Source organism: Macaca fascicularis, chromosome 11 (assembly GCF_037993035.2).
Source record: "Macaca fascicularis isolate 582-1 chromosome 11, T2T-MFA8v1.1".
In the NCBI taxonomy this organism is placed as follows: domain Eukaryota; kingdom Metazoa; phylum Chordata; class Mammalia; order Primates; family Cercopithecidae; genus Macaca; species Macaca fascicularis.
The window spans coordinates 1,202,112-1,227,323 of NC_088385.1; the positions used below are offsets into that span (position 1 = coordinate 1,202,112).

At 48.8% G+C, this 25,212-nt stretch overlaps 2 protein-coding genes across 8 annotated transcripts in view; both read left to right on the forward strand.

Moving 5' to 3' along the window:
* CCDC77 (coiled-coil domain containing 77) overlaps window positions 1-14,618 on the forward strand; it is a 56,331-nt gene extending 41,713 nt beyond the window's left edge. The window contains exon 10 of one of the 2 annotated variants that reach the window (XM_065523529.1): window positions 14,460-14,618. In XM_065523529.1, coding sequence (XP_065379601.1) covers window positions 14,460-14,618 — 159 coding nt within the window. Of the gene's footprint in view, window positions 1-6,189; window positions 6,409-14,459 lie in introns of those variants that run through there. The other variant, XM_074006012.1, reaches the window with a different exon arrangement.
* A 682-nt stretch (window positions 14,619-15,300) lies between these two features.
* Window positions 15,301-25,212, forward strand: part of B4GALNT3 (beta-1,4-N-acetyl-galactosaminyltransferase 3) — a 105,891-nt gene continuing 95,979 nt past the window's right edge. For all 6 annotated transcript variants that reach the window (XR_012419837.1, XR_012419838.1, XR_281686.5 and 3 more), the window contains exon 1: window positions 15,301-15,698. Coding sequence is in view for 2 of the 6 variants with exons in the window: in XM_005569728.5 (XP_005569785.3) it covers window positions 15,530-15,698 (169 nt within the window). In the remaining 4 variants the exon portion in view is untranslated. The remainder of the gene's footprint in view (window positions 15,699-25,212) is intronic.

Here is a 25,212-nt window from a genome sequence, read left to right on the forward strand (position 1 = left end):
TACACAACATAAATAGCATGAAATTTCATTTAATACAATTATGCAAACCTGCTAAATATTCCAAGACCCTTTGAATCAATTGAAAATGTTTGGGATTACTTAAAACTGGAGAAAAACAACTTAAATATTTTGTGACACGAAGTCGCGCATGAAACATAATTTGAAATGCAAACTCATTTCTTAAAAATCAGGGGCAAGGGGGCCAGGTGTGGTGCCTCACACCCATAATCTAGTAATCTCAGCACTTTGGGAGGCCGAGGCTTTGATAGAGCCCAGGAGTTCCACACCAGCCTGGGCAACATGGCAAAAAACCATCTACAAAAAATACAAAAGTTAGCTGGGTGTGGTGGTGCACACCTGTAATCCCAGCTACTTGGGAGGCTGAGGCAGGAGGATCACTTGAACCTGGGAGGTTGAGGCTGCAGTGAGCCGTGTTTGCACCTCTGCTACAAAGCAAGACCCTGTCTCAAAAAAAGTGAGGTGAGGGGGGATAGGAACGACCATGAAATAATAAATATATGAAATATTTATTTCCTGGTCAATCGTTGTACTTCAGATCAAGCTAAGGCACAATCACTTCATACTAGGATGTATTGCGGTATCTGCAGGAACAAATCAAAGGATAGTGCCAAAGATCTTGGAAAAGCGTCATCATCGTCATTTCCTTTGCATTTTAAACTTTCTTTTAACCATATATACGAGTAACTTGGTAATAAGTCACCTTTTTATCCATGAAACTTACGTGATTTTTCACAAAATAAAATAGCCTCTGGCTATGTTATTTTTGGTCCAGTCTTATGATTCTCGCTGCCTCTCCACCCACATCACGTTAGTTGGGCTACTGAGACTTACTGTAATATTTGCAACACAGCAGATTGCACTATCATCACTCACTGTGTCTAGGGACAGAAGGAAAAAGATGGCTGCTGTCCTCATCCAGAAGAGAAATTCAGAGTCTAAGCTAAAGGGAGACATTGAGAATAAAGAGGAAGGGACAGATTTGAGAATCATTTAGGAGTAGAATGGTCATCCTATCTTGGTGATGGATGACATGTGAGAGTCAGGGAAGAGTTAAGGAAGTGGGAAGATTGCTTGAGCCCAGGAGTTCGAGACCAACCTGGCTAACGTAGTGAGACCCTGGCTCAACAACGACAAAATTAGGCGGGCACAGTCACTCGCACCTGTAGTCCTGGCTACCCAGGAGGCTAAGGAGGCAAGACTGCTTGAGTCCAGGACTTTGAGGCTACAGCGAGTTACGATAGTGCCACTGTACTTCAGCCTGGGCAACACAGCGAGACCGTATCTCAAAGGAAAAAAAAAGATAATTCTCTAACTTCAAAGTTTCTGGCTTGAGGTACCACGTGTCCAGTGACACCATTAAGTGAGCTTCAATGTATAGGAGAAGCAGCCTGTTTCTAGTAAATTTGGGAATAGAGACCTGGAAGATAAGTTAGTATTAAAGATTTGGAATTATTAATGTATAAAAGGTAATTGGATACGGATGAGATCCGAGATGAAAAGCATACAGAATAAGAAGAGAAGAGGGTCAAAGAGGGGAAACCTTCACAGTAAGAGGAGGGGTAGCCAGTAAGGAAGGAATGATCTGAATAACAAGAACGTGGTGTTCTGGAAGCTCAGGGAATGAGAACTTCTAGAAGCCAGTGGTTGGGAGCATTGCCAAATGCTCCAGAAGAACCATGTAAATTAGAACTGAGGTTTGGGGATTTAGCAGCAGGTGAATTTAGAGCAACTTCGTGAAATAGAGATGGAAGTTGGCTTATATTCGGTTGAGGGATGAGGCCAGAAGGAAAATGGGAAATAGCTTCAAAGTTGATAAAGCCAAGGAGAGGAGTTTTGTTAGTTTTAGGCTGGGGAAGACTTCACCATATTTGTAGGCTGAAAGGGAAAAGCCAGAGGAGGGAACTGAAGACAGAAGAGTGAGAGGTGCTGCTAGGTAAGACGCCGGGGAGAATGAGCGCTGGTACTGATGGGCGCAGGAAGAGCAGATGAGCTGGTATAATAACTCTAAAGGGGTAACTACCCTGTTTTCACGGAGGAACTAAAGTTAAACCCTCCCCTGAAAGTGAGATAGGGCACTGACGTGACGGGGAGCTTGAGGAGAAGAGTGGATGCTGGAAAGATTGGAGGGAGCTGACAAGAGACAAGGGATAGAGTTGTTAGGAGTAGGTCTTGATGAAGGATTTATTGAGTTGAACTGCCTGCCAGGGAGAAAATGTCTAGAATCTCAGCAAGTCACAGTCTGCTTCCTCTGCCCTTCTAACTTCCTAAGTCGGTAAGGGCACAGAGCCAAAAAAGACCTAGAATAGGTAGACCAGCAGAAAAAAAGGAGGTGAAGAGACAGAACTGGAAGGAGGCTTTGGCTGCAAAGTGAAGGGAGGCCCTGCAAAGACAACATTTTGAAAGGGGGGTTTTAAATCTCTACGTGAAAACATTGCTTTATGAGCTTAAGCTGTGAAATATTCCACTCTGGACTGGTTGGTAGCTTATTTTCAAGTTAGCCACACAAAAAGCAACGTGAACACAACCTAGACTTCTAGAGATTACTTACTTAATCGCCTCACGTTGAAGATGACACCACAATGCACCCGTGTTATTGTGTGTAGGAAATCCCTCAGTTTGCAGATGATGCTCTTCCTGGGGGAAACTACCAGATGAGAATATTCACATCTAAGTGAACGCAGGTACCTATGTAGGTGACTGTGGGGTCAGATTGTCGCTGAGAAACCCACCATCCTTGCCAGAATAGCCTTCTGGGAGCTCGACCTCCAAGTGGCAGCTACGATTGTTTCTGTTGGCAGATATTAGCTCTCTTTCTCTTTGCCTCTTCAGCTGCATGGCCTATTTTTTTCAAACTGAGCCAGCCACTCTATTTTTCAAAAAATTAATGCTGGGCACGGTGGCTCAGGCCTGTAATCCCAGCATTTTGGGAGGCCAAGGTGGGAGGATCATTTGAGGCCAGGAGTTTGAGACCAGTCTAGGAACACAGTGGGACTCCATCTCTACCAAAAATATAAAAAATTAGCTGGGTGTGGTGGTGCACGCCTATAGCCCCAGCTACTTGGGAGGCTGAGGCTGGGGGATCGCTTGAGCCCAGGAGGTCGAGGCTGCAGTGAGCTATGATCAGGCTACTGCACTCTAGCCACGGCTACAGAGTGAAACCCCATCTCTAAAAAAAAAATAAATAAAATATACGAATAATAAATAAATTGTGTTGACACATGAACAGAATAGACATATATATATATATATATATGTCATTAGATGCATCTTGAGTTGGTCTGCTAAATATGTTTTTTTTTCAGTTTGGACAAATATTTATTTTATTCTCCTTGATGATTCAGCTCATCTTTCTATGTTTTAGATAATTGTAGATTCATATGCAGTTCTAAGGAATAATACAGTGATTTTACACACTTTTTGCCCAGTTTATCCCCAATCATTGACTCACTCCTTTTTGACTAGTCTGCAGCTAGCGAGTCCTGGGAATTCTAGATTGGACCACGATATTTGTGATTAGCCTTGTGTTGACTTGTGACATTTTCCTCCCCTTTTGGCTCACAGTTGCCACATCCTCAGCATTCAACAACAGCAGTGCTGATTTTAAATGAACATTTCAGTATTGCTTATGTTGACTCTTCCAGAGTCTCTTAGTTGGCAACCTTGCCTTGGCATTTGCAGGATAATTAAATATTAAGTAGAGGGATCCCGAACAGGAATGAGCCTAAGGAGTATCGTCATGCACATTTTTGTAAGGTTTCATTTGGCCCAAAGCTCAGTAATCAGTGCAGATTGAACCGGTGTGCCTGGGTTTTTCTTTTTACTTAGAGAGGCGGTTCCTTACCCTAGCCTTATCTCTTGTGTCACTCCGCAGGCTGGGCCGGCACCCGATAAGTTTCTGTGGAAAATAACTGTGTTCTCTGTGTGCTAACAGGTTCTCTTGCTTGTTTCATGTCAAAGCAATGAACTCCTTCCCCCCAAAAAAATGACCTTAGGAAATTCTTCTTTCTCTACGTATTCTCTGCTCATTTCCTGAAGCCTGACTACTTTGTCCTCATCTTTGAGATTCAGTATTTCTCCCCCCCAACACTTTTGTTTATTTATTTATTTTAAAATTTTACATAGAGATGGAGTCTCGCTATATTGACCAGGCTGGTCTCAAACTCTTGGCCTCAAGCGATCTTTCTGCCTCGACCTCCCAAAGTGACAGGATTACAGGTGTGAGACATGGCGCCAGACCAGATTCTATATTTCACCTTGAGTCAGTCGGACGAGGCTGCCCTCTAACTTCCCGAACCCCTCTCCTCTGGGGGTGCTTCCCACCCAGTCTCCTGCCCTTGCCTCCTGAGCGCTGATCATGAGTCCTTAGGAGTTCATTGCTTTGATACAAAACAAGCAAGAGAACCTGTTTGCACACAGAGAACACAGCTGTTTTCCACAGAAGCTTATCCGGTGCCGGCCCAGCCTGGAGAGTGACACAAGAGACAAGGCTAGGGTAAGGAACCACACCCTGTCAGTGCCAGCATGCACCGGCACTGCCTCTGGCTCTCCCTGCTTCCTCGGTCTCTGTCCTGGTCTGACTTCGGCACCTGGTGCACTTGCCTGCTCCTGGTCTCTGATTCTGCTTCTGCTTGTCCCACCAGTGTTGGTGTTTCCAGGAGTTCTGACCCGGGCTCTCTTTACAAGCCACCCGCATCCTCTCCTGAGGTGTTGGCATTCCTCTCTGTGATGCCAACACCTCACTCTCTCCCCGTGGAAAGAATGCTGTGGGGTTTCCTTTTCTACAGGTCTTTAAAGGCTGGAGAAATCTCCCTTGAGAATAGTATGGCATTTAAGGGAAAACCTTCCTGAAAGCAGTGTATTCGGCCTAGAAAGCTGAGATAACGCTGGGATCTGAAAATGCAGCGCCAAGGCCTCTGACCTAGATTAACAAAATAATTCAGAGACTGATGTGAAGTCTCTGAGGTCACTTTCTAATTCTCTGAAGGAAAATTCAGAGTGTGAAATGTCTCCTATAAACACCTGGATAACATATGGGACGACACAATGCAAGGCTTCACCATGCGCATCTCTCACTGGCCTGCTCTGACCGCCCTCTTTTGAGGGTAAGGTGCGTGGCTGAAGAGCAGAATCCTCATCAAGGCAGAAGAATATTTGTGATGTATTTAAGTTTAGATATAGGGTCTCACTCCATCACCCAGGCTAGAGTGCAGATCACTGATCACTGCAGACTCCACCTTCTGGGCTCAAGCAATCATCCCACCTCAGCCTCCTAAAGTGTTGGGATTTCAGCGCCCTGGAGCTTCTAAAAGATGCTTCTGCCTTGGTGGGGTGCAGTGGCTCACGCCTGTAATCCTAGCACTTTGGGAGGCTGAGTTGGGAGAATTGCTTGAGCCCAGGAATTTGAGCCCAACTTGGGCAACATAGCCCATCTCTACAAAAAACTAAAGTTTAAAAATTTAGCCAAGGGCTGGGCACAGTGGCTCACGTCTATAATTCCAGCACTTTGGGAGGCCGAGGCAGGCAGATCACTTGAGACCAGGAGTTTAAGACCAACCTGGCCAACATGGCGAAACGTTTCTACTAAAAACACAAAAATTAGCCAGGTGTGGTGACACACACCTGTAGTCCCAGCTACTCGGGAGGCTGAAGCACGAGAATTGCTTGCACCCGGAAGGCAGAGGTTGCAATGAGCCAAGATTGCACCATTGCACTCCAGCCTGGTGACAGAGCAAGACCTGTCTCGAAAAAAAAAAATTAGCCAGGCATGGTGGCACATGCTTGTAGTCCCAGCCACTCAGGAGGCTGAGGCGGGAAGAACGCTTGAGCCCAGGAGATTGAGGCTGGAATTAGCCATAGATTGTGCCACTGCACTTCAGCCTGGATGACAGATTAAAAAAAAAAAAAAAAAGAACGAAACAAATACACATGTCTTGACCACCCTCCAACACCCACACACCGTGTAAGTGGCAAATATATGAGAGAATAGGAAAACAGAGCAGAAAGCCTCACCACGTGACTATGCAGTGTCACCAACCGTCCCTGACCCAAATCCCTAAACTGGGTTCATCGTCTTTCTTTACAGCTCAGCCAGTGAGGATGTTCTGTTTCAATCAGCTCTTGCAAACTGACTTTACTATTTTTTATTTTATTTTATTTTATTTTCTGTAGAGATGGGGTCTCGCTATGTTGTCCAGGCTGGTCTCAAACTCCTGGGGTCAGCCTCCCAAAGTGCTGGAATTGCAGGCGTGAACCACCGTGCCCGGAGACCAGGCTGACTTTCAATCAGACTGCTTCACTCGGAGCATTTACCCAGGAATGAGATACTGGGTAAATGTATCTCATTTACTCCACTACTGCTGAGAGGGTCCGAAGTCGTTTTTGTTCTCACCCTAACCCCTTCCCAATCATTTTTGTTCTCACCCTAACCCCTTCCCAATCAGTCATTTTTGTTCTCACCCGAACCCCTTCCCAATCATTTTTGTTCTCACCCTAACCCCTTCCCAATCATTTTTGTTCTCACCCTAACCCCTTCCCAGTCATTTTTGTTCTCACCCGAACCGCTTCCCAATCATTTTTGTTCTCACCCTAACCCCTTCCCAATCATTTTTGTTCTCACCCTAACCCCTTCCCAATCATTTTTGTTCTCACCCTAACCCCTTCCCAATCAGTCATTTTTGTTCTCACCCGAACCCCTTCCCAGTCATTTTTGTTCTCACCCTAACCCCTTCCCAATCAGTCATTTTTGTTCTCACCCTAACTCCTTCCCATCAGTCGTTTTTGTTCTCACCCGAACCCCTTCCCAATCATTTTTGTTCTCACTCTAACCCCTTCCCAATCAGTCATTTTTGTTCTCACCCTAACTCCTTCCCATCAGTCATTTTTGTTCTCACCCGAACCCCTTCCCAATCATTTTTGTTCTCACCCTAACCCCTTCCCAATCAGTCATTTTTGTTCTCACCCTAACTCCTTCCCATCAGTCGTTTTTGTTCTCACCCTAACTCCTTCCCATCAGTCGTTTTTGTTCTCACCCGAACCCCTTCCCAATCGTTGTTGTTCTCACCCTAACCCCTTCCCAATCGTTTTTGTTCTCACCCTAACCCCTTCCCAATCGTTGTTGTTCTCACCCTAACCCCTTCCCAATCGTTTTTGTTCTCACCCTAACCCCTTCCCAATCATTTTTGTTCTCACCCTAACCCCTTCCCAATCGTTGTTGTTCTCACCCTAACCCCTTCCCAGTCATTTTTGTTCTCACCCTAACTCCTTCCCATCAGTCGTTTTTGTTCTCACCCTAACCCCTTCCCAATCATTTTTGTTCTCACCCTAACTCCTTCCCATCAGTCGTTTTTGTTCTCACCCTAACCCCTTCTCAATCATTTTTGTTCTCACCCGAACCCCTTCCCAATCGTTGTTGTTCTCACCCTAACCCCTTCCCAATCGTTTTTGTTCTCACCCTAACCCCTTCCCAATCATTTTTGTTCTCACCCTAACCCCTTCCCAATCAGTCATTTTTGTTCTCACCCTAACCCCTTCCCAATCGTTGTTGTTCTCACCCTAACCCCTTCCCAGTCATTTTTGTTCTCACCCTAACTCCTTCCCATCAGTCGTTTTTGTTCTCACCCTAACCCCTTCCCAATCATTTTTGTTCTCACCCGAACCCCTTCCCAATCATTTTTGTTCTCACTCTAACCCCTTCCCAATCATTTTTGTTCTTACCCTAACCCCTTCCCAATCGTTTTTGTTCTCACCCGAACCCCTTCCCAATCGTTGTTGTTCTCACCCTAACCCCTTCCCAATCATTTTTGTTCTCACCCGAACCCCTTCCCAATCATTTTTGTTCTCACCCTAACCCCTTCCCAGTCATTGTTGTTCTCACCCTAACCCCTTCCCAATCGTTGTTGTTCTCACCCTAACCCCTTCCCAGTCATTTTTGTTCTCACCCTAATTTCCAGCCTGGGCCCGGCTCAGCGTGGCCGCCGTTTGCCGCCTGCAGAGGGCGCCGGGGCCGAACTCAAGGCCGCTCCGCTTCTCCCGCTCCGGGGCCAGGAGAGATTCCGGAGAACCGCACGCAGCGCGGAGTTTGTTTTCTTTCTTCCGTGCCCAGCCCGGGCGGCGGCAGAGCTCAAAGACGAGTCTGTTCTGGGGCAAAGACGGCGTCGGCCTCTCTCTCGAACCGGCCCCGATCAAATCCCAGCAGCCGGTCCTCAGATAACGCGGCTGGGAAACCCGAACCCCGCAGCCCCGCCCGCCCGGCGCCGGCGCCGCCGTCCGGAGGCCGCGGAGATGCCGCAGTGACGCGGGTTCGGGGCCGCGCTGGGGCCCTCGCGGCGGCGCTAGCGGCCTGGGCCTGTGAACTTAGACAAAGACGTTGTTCAGGAAGCCTGTCCGGCCGCGGGCGCTCGAGCTGTTCGGGGCGCTCTGCACGTGCCCCGGGCTTAGGACCGTCGTTCTGCCCAAGCCGGGCCCCGAGGGAGGTGAATGCAGCGCGCTCCGCTGTGAATTCGACCGTGTTCAAGGCGAGGGAAGAACATCCGCGCCCCACTTCTGTTTTCTTTTTCTTTTTCTTTTTTTTTTTTTTTTTGAGACGGAGTCTCGCTTTGTGGCCCAGGCTGGAGCGCAGTAGTGAGATCTTGGCTCACTGCAAGCTCCGCCTCCCGGGTTCACGCCATTCTCCGACCTCAGCCTCCCAAGTAGCTGGGACTACAGGCGCCGCCACCGCACTCGGCTAATTTTTTGTATTTTTAGTAGAGACAGGGTTCCACTGTGTTGGCCAGGCTGGTCTCGAACTCCTGACCTTGTGATCGGCCCACCTCGACCTCCCAAAGTTTTTTTTTTTTTTTTTTTTTTTTCTGAGACGGAGTCTCACTTTGTCACCCAGGCTGGAGTGCAATGGCATGACCTTGGCTCACTGCAACCTCCGCCTCCTGGGTTCAAGTGATTCTCCTGCCTCAGCCTCCCGAGTAGCTGGGATTACAGGCACCTGCCACTACACCCGGCTAATTTTTGTATTTTCAGTACAGACAGGGGTCCACTGTATTGGCCAGGCTGGTCTAGAACTCCTGACCTTGTGATCGGCCCACCTCGACCTCCCAAAGTCTTTTTTTGTTTGTTTTGTCACCCAGGCTAGAGTGCAATGGCATGATCTCGGCTCACTGCAAGCTCCGCCTTCCCGGGTTCACACCATTCTCCTGCCTCAGCCTCCCGAGTAGCTGAGATTACAGGTGCCCACTGCCGCGCCCGGCTAATTTTTGTATTTTTGATAGAGACAGGGTTTCAGCATGTTGGTCAGGCTGGTCTGGAACTCCCGACCTCATGATCCACCTGCCTCGGCCTCCCACAGTGTTGGGATTACAGGCCTGAGACCCAGTGCCTGGCATGACCACTTCTGTTTTCTTAGGGGAAGCCTCCTTAAATGAGTGGGCGTTCAAGTTGACAGAACCTCATATGAACGCGGAGTAAGGACATTCTTGATTACTACAGAGTATTTATTAAATGGCTTCTGGACTGAAGCCTATAGAAGGAGTACAGACCATCAAATGTAGAAAAGATGTGGTCATTTAGAAGCCCTATTAGGGGCTCGAGAAACTGTGAGGTCAGGAGTGAAGGGTGCATGAGAGTTTTTTTCTTCAGGATGGAAGAATAGCGGTAGGAAATCCAGCTTCACTCAGAGTCCTAGGGACCTATGCCCTGTTCTGAAAATGCTGAGACACACATCTGTGTGTGCTCAAACTTGTAGGGACCAAGCCTGGGATGTGTCCTTGGGAGAAGAGAAGGAAGCACTAAGACTTCACTCAGAGGGATGGCACTACCCTGGCACCATGGTGAGCCATACGGCTTCCAGACATTAAACATGTGCCATGACTTGGGAGTGGGGAAGAAGCTACTCAGAGCTGTGGGTCATTATGCCTTAGCTCCAGCTACACACCCCCTCACTAGTATCTGCAGCAGAAGACTACAGGGTGCAGACAGAAGAGTGCCTTTCTAGAGAAGTGTGAGATAATGTCTTTCTAGTGGGGTTTAGTGGTCAGAGAGACAGGAGGTAGAGCTTTGGGGAGGCCCGTGTCGATGGTCTCAGCACCAACTAATGAGCCAACTAGAGCGCTGTTCACACTGTCTTCCTCTGGGTTTGCCAGCAACAAAGAAAACCTGAGTGGTAGGAAATAATTGGTATTGCTCAGTTGAAAAGCCTGAACAAGTCAAAGATAATTTTTTTTTGACCTGGATGATTGTCTCTTGCTGGGGAATCCTTCTCCCTGAGGGAGGAAAGCAGATAGAGACGTTAGAATAATTTGGAGGCATTCATAATGCAGATTGGAAGAGGAAGCAAGGCCCAGCAATAGATGCCAAACTTAGAACTTCAAAGCACATAGTTCTGGTTTGGGTCACCCCTCACCATTTGCTGAGGACTATATCAACAACTCACTTGCTGGGGAGTGAGATGAAGTATGTGAATTGCCTGGGATTTTTCCCAGCTGATGAGCTTTAGTTTGACCCTCAGCATAACATCTCCACCTTCTCTTCATCTTTTCTTTAACTCCTTTCATCTGATTCCTTTGACGCTTTACCATGCAATCTTGAACGTGTTCTTCTATAGGGATGCTTCTATCGGGGTATTCATCTGTTTCCTAGTCTAGTTTGTAAAATTACTTAGGACCACAGAGAGAGAAACTGAGGCTTGAGATCTTGCCAGAGCTCATACCATTCTTTCCATCAACCAAACAGAAGAGCCCAACTGTTTGGAAAAGCAAGGGAAGTGGCCAATAAGAAGCATTCGGTTGGGGGCATCCATCCTCTTCTGGGATTGGCCTCCGTAGTAGCAAACCATGCAGAAAGATTTGTAAAAGATGGACTCATGGAAGGAGGGCTAGGAAAAAGGTTCTCTTCTGTAAAGAGCAGAGCAGGCAGCACTGGGGAGGGTGGGTTGGTGGGGGATGAGAAGAATGATCATGTGGCTGAGTGAGTTATGGATGTGCTGAAAGTGAGCTCAGAGTTTCCAGAGTGAATATACTTCTGCAGGGGAGTTTCCAGGGGCGCAGCATGTGCAAAGGCAAAATAGCACTGGATCTGAAGTTACAAAGCCTGAGTTTGAGTCCTAAGTGACAGGTCACGTGTATGACCTTGAGCGAGTTATTTAACGTCTCCGAGCCCATTTCTTTATCTATGAAATGGAATCAGTGAAAGGACAGTTTCCAGGATATGTGATCTGCATCAGTTGAAAGAGATAAAACAAATAAATGCTTGCCAAAATGACCCTGGCACTTGGGGAACAGGTCTTTGTGGATATCTCCAGCACTGTTCTTTTCTCTCTTAGGAATTGCCTCAAAGTAATGGAACACAGTCTGCGCAACAAACACACAGGTATATATAGACAGGGATAAGACAGATGTAGATATAAATATAGATATAGATACAGATAGACAGATATGGATATAGATATGGAAGGTCAGACTGCAGAAGGAGGAAGTCTCTGGGGACAAGGGAAAGAGGACCAGCAGGCTAAAGATCTGGTTCCGGTTCTGATTCTATCACTTATTGGTCATGTGAAGAAACTGAGGCTTGCCAAGCTTATTTGTAATGAGAGGAGGCTACTTCCCCTGCTGTTCTCATATGGTTGTGAGGAACAAAACATATGGAATATAGATGTAAAAATGCCCTCTAAGCTCAAAGCTGCTACCTTATAATGTAGGTATCAGGTTTTAGGGAAAAGGACAGGTGGCACAGAGGTCACTGGAGTTACTTAGTATATTTTGACATCTCTATAGAGTAGAATAAGACTTGGTCTGCAGACAACAGGCCATACCTATAGGTCACTAAACAACCTTCCCTTCTGAATTCTCCACAAACCAGAATTTTCTGGTCCCTGTGCTAACCTTGGCCCATTTTAGAAAACTTTGGTCAGACTTTCTTACAATGCCTGTGTAATTTGGGAGAAGAAACTTTATGATTTGACCTGCCCTGCCTCTGATATTCTGGCCACGCAAAGACCAGGCCCTTCTACCATTATTGCAGGTGTATGATGGAAATTATGTTTCCTTTTTGGTGCAATTTGTACAATGTGACCCTGGGCCATTCTGGGTCAGGTGCTGCAGCCGAAGTAGGAGGGTGAAAGGACAGTGAAAACCGTCAGAAGAACTGATGAGTAGCCAGGTAAAATGACGCTGACAATGGACATTTGTGACAATATATGATGCTACCAAAATTTGCCACCATGATACCTCAATCCATATACTTAGTTCTGGAGCTGGGCTAATTGGGAAATTTGAGTCTCAAAATTCAGCTCTTCCCCTGCTGTGACATCACCAGGAGTCAAAAAGGGATGTGGAGCAAGTGGGGTCTGACTGTGAGGGATATCTCAGTGCCAAGGTGTCACCCACAGAAGAGAAGGGAACAGAAGAGGGAGAGAGGAGAGCCACAAGAATGTCCTGGCCTCTTTTCTCTTCAACTCCTGACACCCTCTCACCGTAAGCCAGGAAAGTAATGATCTGCTCAAGTTATAAAAACAAAGTAGAAATAAGAGGAGGACAAAAAATCAAGAGGTACAGGGTGATCTCCTTCCTCTTCTAAATTTCTTTGGGATTCATGTTTGGACCATAAATTTGGCCTTTAAACTGTCAGACTTCTTTTCCTGTGGACTATCTTTTTTCCTCAACTAAACAGCATGCTTCTTGTTTTAGATCTCTCCCAGTTCCTATATAATAGATGCTTCAAGCATTTGGTTGACTGAAGTGATTGCATGAGCTTTCTCAGTCTTGAGGAGAGAACTGTGGCAAGGCTGCCACCTGTTTCTATGACAAAGTGTTAAGAGTGACTCAGCCTAACATCCAGTTGGGTTGCCCTTAATGAGACAGGGACTGTATTTACAGGGCCCGGTCACTTCCCACTTGACTCAGCCGAGCTTGCACAGGCTGTGCACATGCTGGCTGCTCCTATCTTGGACTTGTGGAAAGAAAGAAGAACATGAGAAGTGCAGGAATCTGTGGCTTTGGAACTTCACAGAGACCTTTCCCAGGGGCTGCAATTAGAGAACTGTCCTTTGGATTCACCTTTGCTAAAGAACTACAGTGAAAGTTCTGGGAGATGTTTGCTCAAAGTGCTACCCCATCCTCAAACCTTCCTAAGTGCTAAATGGACATTGTACGACCCACTGGAAATGTAGCTCCCATTTCTGAAGCCTTACAGTGAGGTTGGGGAAACAAGACGCACACACTCCAAGTAAGTTCCAACATATCAGATGGTGAGACAGATGGCAAGTTCTACTAAAGCTCCAAGAAGGAAGGAGTTGCTCAGGACTTGGCTGGTCCAAGAAAGCTTTATAGAATCTGAAATGGACCTTGGATAAAGGGTACAAGTTGACCAACTAGAAAAGAAAATATGGGCCGGGCGCGGTGGCTCAAGCCTGTAATCCCAGCACTTTGAGAGGCCGAGACGGGCGGATCACGAAGTCAGGAGATCGAGACCATCCTGGCTAACACGGTGAAACCCCGTCTCTACTAAAAAATACAAAAAAAAAAAAAACTAGCCGGGCGAGATGGCGAGCGCCTGTAGTCCCAGCTACTTGGGAGGCTGAGGCAGGAGAATGGCGTAAACCCAGGAGGCGGAGCTTGCAGTGAGCTGAGATCCGGCCACTGCACTCCAGCCTGGGCGACAGAGCGAGACTCTGTCTCAAAAAAAAAAAAAAAAAGAAAAGAAAATATGTTGGAGGGTGCTGAATAAACTCGTTTTAGCTGGAGCAGGTTTCATGTGGTCACATAAAGTTGGAAAAGGTTCTGGAAGGCCTTGAATTCTGGATTTACAGTGTGCATCTTAATCAATAAGCATTGGAAGCCATCAGATATTTTTGAGCAGGTGTGTAAATACATACGAGATTTTTATTTATTTTTTGAGACAAGGTCTTGCTCTGTCACCCAGGCTGGAGTGCAGTGGCATGATTGTGGCTCACTCCAGCCTTACACTCCTCCTGCCTCAGCCTCCCTAGTAAGTTAGGGGTACAGGTGCGTCTCACCATGCCTGGCTTTTTATGAAGACCATCTGGCGGTAGTGGAGAGGATGAGATGGGAAGCTTGGAGTTGGGGAGGCTAATTAGGAACAGTCCTGTAGAAACTATTGAATATCCAACTGAGGTGAGAACAGAGAGAAGGCAAACACAGCTCTCAATTCTGTGAGAACCTCTGTCTTGGAACAGTACTTGTGTGATATTCATTTGATTTAAAAATGTCCAGGAACACTTTGACCCTTCGCTTTTCCCATAGTCTCCTGACCATTTTTCCCAGAAGAGATAATGGAAAAGAAAACTGCAGTATAACCTACTGAATGACCCTGGGCAGTTCATTCTGCCCCTTGATACTTTATCTAATTTAAATAAGATAATAATGCTTTACCTGCCTGAAAGCAGAGGACTGGAATACTGATTTTTTTTATTTTTGTTTTTTATTTTGAGACAGGGTCTTGTTCTGTGGCCCAGGCTGGAGTGCAATGAGGCAATCACGGCTCACTGCAGCCTTGACCTTCGGAGACCAAGAGATCCTCAGCCTCCCAAAGTGCTGGGACTGCAGCCGGGAGCCACGGTGCCTGGCTTATCTTGCGGATCTTTTCAACTCTAAGACTGAATACCTTTCTTTTCCTTTTAAAATTCTTTTTCGGAACCCTCAAACACCCACTCTCTTCAAACAGCCATTCCAGCCGGGTCCGGGGACAGCTGCGCGCTGGGGTTCGCGGTGGGGGCTGCACGGCTTCCCCGGGGCCTCGGAGACGTGGCTCAGGCGGGGAACAAAGGTCTGCAAATCTCACCCGGAAAACGAGGCTGTGTCTGAGATAAGTGTCCAGCGGCTCCCCACGAACATCGCCAAGTAGGAGTCGGGTCGTTGCTGTGGGCGACGAGAGGCTCTGAGCTAAAGCCTCGGGCGTGGCCCGAACCAGCCTCGCCTTCGCTTCTGCTGAAAACCGCCAGGCGTCGGGGCGGGGACCACGTCTCCCTCGGTCACCGAGTCCAGACCAGCGCTCGCCCCTGCTCATCCCACCCGGGCCCCGTCCGCGGAGGCACCGGCACCAGCTCTCCAGCCCCCCTCGCTCCCCTCGGGAAGCCACAGCGGCCTCGGCGTCCCAGGCTCTCGGGGGCGGAGCCCACCTGGGCCCGGGGCGGGGCGGGGCGGGGCGGGGGCGGGCCAGGTGCGGCGAGCGGGAGAGTCCGGAGCCCGGGCCGGGGTGGCAGAGGCGGGGGCGGGGGCGGGGGCGGGGGCGGGCGCCGGGGAAACCTCCTCCGGGCTGCGAGGGAGGGCGGCGCGCAGGGAGGGAGAGCGACGGGAGCGGCGTGGGGAGGAGAGCCCGGCACGGAACACGCGCGCGGAGGAGGAGCCGGCCCCGCTCCCGGAGAGACCCCTGGCGCCCGGAGCATGAGCCCGCGCCCCGCCGCAGAGCGCCCGGGGGAGACGGCCTCGGCGCAGCCCTGAGACGCTGGGCCGGGACGCGGGGCGCGGGGCCCGGCCGGGGGGCGGCGGCCGCCTCGGTCAGCGCCATGGGGAGTCCCCGGGCCGCGCGGCTCCAGCTGCTCCTGCGCCCGGTGAGGCTGCTGCGGAGGCGCTTCCGGCTGCTGCTGGCGCTCGCCGCGGTGTCCGTGGGGCTCTGGACTCTGTATCTGGAGCTGGTGGCGTCGGCCCAGGGCGGCGGGAACCCCTTGAACCGGAGTAAGTAGCGCCGAGGGCAGGCGAGGGGCGCGGAGCGGGGCGGCTGCTGCGTCGGGGGACCCGCCTCACCCCGTCCCCGGACCCACTTCCCGCCCCAGGTGCCCGGCGTCGCCCCGCGCGGACTCGGGGGAAGCCGCGGGGCCGAGCGCAGAATCCCCGAGCCGGGCCTGCCCGCCGGCCGTGTGGGTCCGGGGCATCCTCGCGGCTCCCCGCGGAGAGCGACCGGGACGGAGGCTCCCCCTCTCCGCCGAGACGCTGGCGGCGTCCGGGCCCCTCCAGCCGCTCCGGGCTTGCGGCTCCCGGGGAGGAGGTCCGTGGGGTCCACGCGCGAGCTGGGGATTCGAGTGCGGGATGCCCTCGGCCGTCCACGCCCGGGCGCGCGCTCCAGTCCGCGCAGCCCGAACTTTGCCCCCCGCCTGCTCTTTGGCTCACTGTTTCCTCTCCTGCTGCATCTTCCAGCGGGTTCTTTTTTTTTCCATACCTCGGAGAGTCCCCTCTCCTCCCCGCTTCCCCTGCGTCACTCCTCTCCCGGCCCCGTCCTCGGTTCCTCTGAGTCTCCCACCTCCTCGCTGCGCCCTCCCGCTCCTGTTCTGGCCGCCCCTTCTGCTACTTTTCTGAACCCTGAGCGATCTGGCAAACTCCCCATTTTAAGGAGATGATGGACAGCACAGTGGACCGGGCAGCAGGTAGATTCCTACTTCCGTTTCTAACTTAGCCAAGGCCACTTAATATTTCCGTGCCTCAGTTTCCTCCTAGGAAAACAGGAGAGCGTGGTCTCTTTGCCTTTTTACATCAGTAGGTATGGCTGTGCGAGGCGGTTTTCAACGTACTGTGGATGGGCCTAACAAAGTAAAACTCAGTGTCAGGGGCTGTAAAAGATCCTGGAATAGTTGGGAAAAGAAATGGAGAAACGCCCATTACTACCAGGTGCCCAACCCAAACCCGAGGAGCCGAGGTTCAAAGTTCTGACACCTGGCCTCCCATGCCTTCACTTCCCTCCCGCTTCGGGGAAGCTCGGACAGAGTGGCTGAGCAAGTTGCGGAGAAGATACTCTGACTCTGACCTATCGGCAGCTTTCTACCCAGAGTTGGGTGTGGTGCTGTGCCTTCTCTTGTGGCCAGACAGACAGAATTACTAGGGACAGTCGCTGAGCTGGTTCAGGTTGGAAATGTGTATTTATGGCCTAACCTTTCTGTGGTGATGGAAATAATTCCGGCTGTGAGTTGGAGGAGACTGGCTCTGCTACTAACTAGCGGGGGAGTCAAGGGAAAAAGGACAGCTTCTCAGGTGAAAATCAGAACTTTGGTCTAAATGGTCTCCAAGGTGTCTTTCAGTCTGGATACGAAGACTGATGTGCGCGCAAGCATTTGCAGGGCCAGAGAGCTCCGCACATCACCTGGAAGCCACAGCTTCCACCCCGGGGCCATGGCTCCACACAGCAGTGCTTTCCTCTGATGACCACAGCCTGCCTGCCCGTAGCGAATTCTTCCCTCCTCTGGGCCCTGTTCTTCCTTCTGAAAGACAGAGAGTGAGTCTGTTCTCCCCCGCCATGGCCACTCAGGCCCAAATGGATGAGCTCCTTTGGAGTGTGTGTGGGTGGGGGCCTGGGAGGCGACACCTGTTCCCAATGTAGCCATCATTTTGTTTAACCGGTGGGATCTTGTGCACAAATTAAAAGCAGAGAGGAAAGCAGTTGCTTTGTGACCTTGGAATCAGTGACCTCCCTTTCTCCCTCTCCTCACTTTTCTTTTACCTCAGGTGTGTTTTCTTCTCAAACCTGGATCTCGTTTGCCACAGTCATAATCTTACACTCTGGCCCTCGACCTCTGCCTGTCTCCTGTTGCCTGTCTCATTCCGAGCCATCAGTTCTTGAGTCTGTTGGGTTCCCCTCCCAGATGAATCTTGACTCTCTGACTGAGTTTCCTTATTTTTTGTTTTCTTTTCCGAACCAATTATCCAGAAAGCTCTCCCCAGCCTTCTATTCCAGAATCGACTGTTTCCTTACTCATGGTTTTTAACAGGAGGCTAAGCTTGCACACTGATGCACCTTGTGTCCTCTCTCCTCTTAGAACCCTGAAATTCGTCTATTGTGCAGGGTGTCTTTTTGTCCTGGGCTGTCCCCTTATATTCTACTCTCGATTTCCCTGTGGAATGAGAGTTAGACAGGAGCTGTGGTTTCTGCCTCCTTGTCTCCCATCCTTTTGTTGTTAAGAAGCCCAGACATCTTGCATCAAAGTTAGTTCCCTCTTTTCCTGTAGGTTTCATTCCCAGCTCAGAGCTTTTCCTTTGGAGGGAGAGCCGGGGAGGAGGCATTGGGAAAGGAGAGGTGGAAAGGGGGTTGCTAGCATTCCCAGCTCCGCACTCTTGGATACCAACAGGAACCAGGGTAGTGAAACTGCACCTCCCAGCCCTGCACCCCCGGCCTCAACCACAGCAACCAGAACCAGCTTGTTGGCTCTGCTTTCCAGCAAACCACCCTGCCTCCCCTCTCTAGCAATCCCTGCCAACTCACTCCACCACCCACAGCTCCCTGTCATCTGTAAGGCCAGCCCCCATTACCAGCAACCTTTCATTTGCCTGTCCCTGTGCTGGATCTGGTGCTGGAAGAAGAGTATGGAGAGATGGCAGTCACAAACTCCAGGGTTACCAGTAATGACAGGGGAGCATACTTCCTTCTTTATCTTCATGAAATAACCCAGTAGTTTAAGATGTGAAAGATGTACAATTTGGCTCCATGTGCAGAAGGAGATACAACCACAACTGGGGTGGCTTCAGAGAAAAACAAGCAAAATCCTTAACAAATAGAAAGTGGACAAAAGAATTAGGACTGTTCACTCATTCATGTACACAAATATTTACTTAGCGCATACCTTGAGCCAGGGATTGTGCCAGGCCATGTAGGTGTGATGACCAGGACGTGGTTTCTAGCATCTACAGCTTTATCTAGGGGGAAAGCTAAGATGCCTATATCAAAATAGTTGTAATATAAAGCAGTCATTGAGTTTTGCAAACATAGGACCCATATGTTTCTGTGACGCCTCTTGAAATGGGGGCACAGCTCTCCCAACTAATATTTCATGGAAACAGTGACATTTGGGGACATTTTGAAGAGTTGGTTAGATTTTGGGGGATACAGAAAGGCTATTCCAGACAGAAAGAGTAACGTCAACAAAGACCCAGCATCGGGGAAAGTTTGTGTTTGAGAATATTGAGCAGCTGAGTTTGGCGAAACAGAGGGTATAAGGAGAACAGAGGATGATGCTATATGTGGAAGGCTGAATAGAAACCTTGAAGAGTGGTGTTTATTCAGTAGCTGGTAGAAAGCGGTTGAAAGTTTTAGAATACGGTAGCATCATAGAACGGGACAGGTAAGGTAACAATACTTTCGGTGTGGCATGGTGGTTCTGGGACAGGGTCCTGAACCAGTTAATGTTGGGCTCCCCTTGTTGGGCCCAACATTAACTCTTTAGCTGCTGGATCATGGAGCTGTCCTGGGGAGGGGTCCAGGTGGCAGTGGGACACTCAGAGGGCCTGGGGCAGCCACTGTGCTAACACATGCATAAAGATTTCAGTGTTTTGGTAAGTGGTGCGGCTATCCTGGTATGTACTGGCTGAAAAGCAGCCCTGGGAACAAATTGTTGTTGGAAGTTAAAGATTCTCCGATTAGGCAGGTTTTAACAAGTTATATACCCATTTGTTCATATTGGATCAGCAAAGATTCTATTTGAAGGCAGAGTTCTGGCCTAGAGGCCGGGGGTGGTGGCTCACACCTGTAATCCCAGAACTTTGGGAGGCCAAGGCGGGCAGATCATTTGAGGTCAGGAGTTCGAGACCAGCCTGGCCAACATGGCAAAACCCCATCTCTACTAAAAAAGATAAAAAAAAAACCCACCTAGGCGTGGTGGTGCACGCCTGTAATCCCAGCTACGGGGGAGGCTGAGGCAGGAGAATTGCTTAATTCGGCAGGCAGAGGTTGCAGTGAGCTGAGATTGCACCACTGCACTCCAGTCTGAGTGACAGAGCGAGACTCCACTTTAAAAAAAAATGGGTTTCTAGAGATGAAATATCTCAGAGCCAAGGGATGATATTTGGGCTCAAATCCAAGACAGAAGGATGGCATGTACTGGCCTCTTTTAGAGCTCCCATTTAAGGGCCAGGATTACTTGCTGGATCCCAAAGTATTCTGAAGCTCAGGAAGCCACTGGCTTTCATTGCCCTGCCTCTGTCTGTACCACATCTCTCTGGCTGGCCTTTGTGACTTCTGGCTGACTTGAGTGGGCTGAGGGAGGCACATCCACAGTGAGAGGCAGTCACTGCAGCTCTGGCCACCACAGCCGTTCGGATCTGGAAAGGATACAAACCCTCCAGTAACAGAGGTAATACAGGGCAGAGCAGTAATCTGAGACGCAGGCAGGGAGAGAGGGAGAAGCACATGAGACAGATGTGTGGGCAGAGGAGGGATAGTGTGGCGTGGAGTTGAAACCCAGTGAAGCAACAAGCACAACTGCCTTGTGTGCTCCTGTGGGCAGGGACTGTGTCTCATGCAGCTCTGGCTGGGCTGCCTCTCTGTCCCAGGGAACCTCTAGCTCCTTTGGACGTGTCCTGTTTTACCTCTCTTTATGCTGATATTCCAGTCACCAGGCTACTATGTGTGTCTTCAAATCAACATTCAGTTCTGGGCACACACTAGGCGCTCAGATAAGTACCTTCTGGTTATGAATGTGTCAGCTCTGAATTTCCAAGCACCTGATATTTTCCACTGGCAGATACTGTGTTTATCAGGGACTGATCCAATAATAGAACCTAGGAATTCTTGTTCCCTGTACCATAATACGTATACACAGCAATAGCCTTTGAATACAAATACAGAAGATAAGCAATAAGACATCAATGGTTTTCTTTTTTTTTAATCGTAAGCGTGTTTTCTTTGGGCATCGCCTATACGAGGAATGCAGTTTTTGACAATAGGTGACCTTACCCATATTTAGAGTCTCTCTTTTCCCTGGTCTCTCAGTCCCTGTGCTGACGTGGCCGGTGGAACCTCAGCAATGTGTCTGCCATCTTTACCCTGCCTACTACCCAGGGACCCTCAATCTGAGTTGAGTCCCATTCCCCTGCTGGGTGTGCTGGGGCTGTCTGCCACTCCCTGTCCTGGGAGTTGTTCGGACGCTGTGCATGGTGATAACTGCTTTGTGGCACAAGGTCTTCTGATAGTGCTTCCGTGCTGGTTTCTGGTAACTGCACTGCAGTAATTTTCCAGGCCATGGAGCCTGGTCTTGCCCTCTAGTGCTGGGCTTTATGGAGCAGAGCAGAGTAGCCAACATAGCAGAGTTTGCTTTGGAAGGGGTCCTAGAGGCTGTTCCTGGAGTTGGCCACTCACCGTGTAGTTCTCCTCTGCAGCGTTCCACCAGTCTCAAGAACTACGCTTTTATTTTTCACAAGCGCTTTTCATGATATGTAAAGATTATGTGGTCTCAACTAGGCCAACCAGACATTGGAGTTTACAGACGATTCTTTGACCTCGTGATTCATAGAATTAATAGATTTACATGTTAACCGATATACAAAAATGCGAGTGGAAGAGGTGAGAATAGTTGGATAGTGGTTCCAAAGGGCACTGGGCTGCATGTATTATATATTCTGAGCAAAGTATGACAGATCTTTCCATTTTTACAGACTCATTTTAACAAGTGCTACTTTGAATGTTAGAAGTATCCATTGGATAGGCAAAAATGAATATTCTTTGTATTCTTGTTATATATATATATATATATATATTTTTTTTTTTTTTTTTTTTTTTTGAGACGGAGTCTTGCTCTGTCGCTCAGGCTGGAGTGCAGTGGCCGGATCTCAGCTCACTGCAAGCTCCGCCTCCCAGGTTCACGCCATTCTCCTGCCTCAGCCTCCTGAGTAGCTGGGACTACAGGCACCCACCGCCTCGCCCGGCTAGTTTTTTGTATTTTTTAGTAGAGACGGGGTTTCACCGTGTTAGCCAGGATGATCTCGATCTCCTGACCTCGTGATCCGCCCGTCTCGGCCTCCCAAAGTGCTGGGATTACAGGCTTGAGCCACCGCGCCCGGCCTCTTGTAATATTTTAGTATATAAGTTATTTTTATGTTCAACATGTTCTTTATTTCATAACTACAAAAGGCCTGATACTGACCAACTTTTAAGAAAATAAACATGCAAATCGTCGCTGTGGTCCCTCTTTTTGTTAAAGTATGTGTACTGAAAGCTGGATGAGTGGTTTTCACAAACTGAAAATACCTGTGTTACGGGCACCGTGATGAAGAAACAGAATATCACCAGCACCCCAGTGCCCCCATGGGGGGACGCTATGAATCACTGCTGTCAGCATAGATTAATTTAGCATATTTTAATCTTTTATATAAGTGGAATAATACAGATTGTGGTTCTCTTTTTAGTAACCATTTTAAAAATTAAATTAATGAAAGCGTTTTTTGAGACTGAGTCTTACTGTCTCTCAAGCCCGAGTGCCATGGTGTGATCTTAGCTTATTGCAGCCTGGAACTCCTGGGCTCAGTGACAGGAGTGAGCCACTGTGCTCAGCCTCATTTTAAAATGACAAATGACATTCTTTTTTTTTTTTTTTTTTTTTGAGACAAGAGTCTCGCTCTGCTGCCTGGGCTGGAGTGCAGTGGCCGGATCTCAGCTCACTGCAAGCTCCGCCTCCCGGGTTCCCGCCATTCTCCTGCCTCAGCCTCCCGAGTAGCTGGGACTACAGGCGCCCGCCACCTCGCCCGGCTAGTTTTTTGTATTTTTTAGTAGAGACGGGGTTTCACCGTGTTAGCCAGGATGGTCTCGATCTCCTGACCTCATGATCCGCCCGTCTTGGCCTCCCAAAGTGCTGGGATTACGGGCTTGAGCCACCGCGCCCGGCCCACATTCTTTATGATTATAAAAATAATGCGGCCAGGCACGGTGGCTCACACCTGTAATCCCAGCACTTTGGGAGGCCAAAGGTGGGCAGATCACTTGAGGTCAGGAGTTCGAGAGCAGCCTGGCCAACATGATGAAAGCCCATCTCTGCTACAACTACAACAATTAACTGGGTGTGGTGGCGGTGCCTGTAGTCCCAGCTGTTTGGGAGGCCGAGGCACAAGAATCGCTTGAACCTGGGGACCAGAGGTTGCAGTGAGCCAAGATTGCGCCAGTGCACTCCAGCCTGGGTGACAGCAAGACGGTGTCTTAAATAAGTAAATAAATAAATAAAATAAGGATAAAAATAATCCGTGCTCATTATACTAGACAACAGCTGTGTATCTGGACTACATTAACCCCCGTGAAAGTACTTGTTTGCCTTTAGGCACCACAGTATCAGGAATAAAATAACCTACGGCCGAGGAAGACCAGGGGCCTCAAGGCTGTAGGATACCTAGTCTCTGAAATCCTCTAGCAGCGACCTGCCAGGGTGGAATTGAGAACTGCTGCTCATCCACATATGAGAACCCTCTAAACGTGTTTCTTCCGGTCTTGATCTTAGAAATAGCTGTGCTTCTATTGAGCAGTTTGTTTTCATTTTTATTGGTCACGCAAGTTGCATAATCACTCTGATTGCTGCCTTCGTGTTGGTTACTAGGAAGCTTTAGGATTCAGTTTTGTCTTCACCTGGAGAAAAGTGTAAAGGATTTTATGATCTGTATTTTTCTACTAATTTTGTGACTGTACCTTTATTTTATTTATTTATTTTTTTTCTTTTTTGAGACGGAGTCTTGCTCAGTCACCCAGGCTGGAGTGTGGTGGCGCGATCTCGGCTCACTGTGAGCTCCGCCTCCTGGGTTCACACCATTCTCCTGCCTCAGCCTCCCGAGTAGCTGGGACTACAGGCGCCGCCACCTCGCCCGGCTAGTTTTTTTGTATTTTTTAGTAGAGACGAGGTTTCACCGTGTTAGCCAGGATGGTCTCGATCTCCTGACCTTGTGATCCGCCGGTCTCGGCCTCCCAAAGTGCTGGGATTACAGGCGTGAGCCACTGCGTCTGGCCGACTGTACCTTTGTTTTATCTCCCCACCCCCACAAGCAACTACTTCCAGTTTATGTCATCTTGTATTCTATGGTCATTGTAAGCTACTTTAGTTTTTCCTGGACCAAATCAAGGCATAAAATCAATCAACAAAAGTGCTGTGGTATACATACAAGTATGAAGAAGAAATGAACACTCACCTAAAATGTCACCACTCTGACCTAGACAGTGTTGAAAAAATGAGGTGTGATAAGCAGATGTTGGATTCCAGGACGCCTTAGACAAAAAGTCTGGATTTAAAAACTTAAAAAGCCAACAAAAGTATTGCCCTGACCTTTTTGGGGGTCTTTATTTAGGTACTGAAAAGTTGAATCACATCCACAAATAAATTATCTTTCCGTATAAGACGACTACCAAAAGCTTAGAATTTACTGACAGATGTTGGGGCCTGAGCCACTTTTGTTGAAAACAGTGACACCGTACAAGGCAAGTTCAATAAAATTGGGCTCATCCTTGACATTACCGAGAGAACAACTGAGAGACTGGCTAGGAAGGCCAGAAACCCGGTTTATCATGTGGGCACCCGTCCCTGCAAAGGTCTGGGAGGAATCGTCTCGCGCCAGCAAGGACACCTCAGTGTGAAGATCTGTGGCCGCTGCCAGTCTGTGGCTTTTGGATGCATAAAGTCACAAACTAGAGATCCAGCTCCTCTGTTAGCAGCTGGGAATCCCTGCCCAGGGAATAGATTTGGTCTGTCTCTTCCACCCATTTCTTCTTTGAAACTGTGTTCTTGTGGTCCCTAGCAGAGGCTATGTGTGTGTCTCAGTCTGCACAGCTAACATTCCGTGACCCAGGAAGAGGGCCCGGAAATGGAAGAGAATAGAGAGAGGGGGGAGTGGAAACAGAGAAATGACATTCCAGGCCGACCAAGGATTTTAGGTATCAATGTTCAGGAAATTGAGTGTGGGGTATTTCGCAATCTTTATTTAGTTTGCAAACCTTGAATGGCTGCAGAAGTGATTCATTCTAAACTTAAAGCAAAACGTTTACAGAGCATTCACTTTGTGTGGTAGACTGAGTGGACTGAAAAGCGTCGATGATTCCTGGAAAAACTGGAGTTTGAAGACAGGGCAAAGTTCAAGTTCAAGCTCTGTGACTCACCAGTGGTGAGACCTTGCAGAAGGTACTTATTCCTTTCTAAGTCTCAGGAGCCTTAGCTGGGTAGTGGAGCCGTAATGCTCTTCCTGTAGAGCTTTCTTTATGACTAAATGAGATTTATGAGCATAGCACATATTAGGAGCTCAGTGGATATTGGTTCTCATCTCTTCCCTCTCAGTCTGATAGGAATTAGAGAATGGCTGGGCAGGAGGGGGCAAATAGGCACATTCCTCAACTGGTCCTTTGGCCAGTGCTTCTTTTTTTTTTTTTTTTGAGACGGAGTCTTGCTCTGTCGCCCAGGCTGGAGCGCAGTGGTGTGATCTCGGCTCACTGCAAGCTCCGCCCCCCGGGTTTACGCCATTCTCCTGCCTC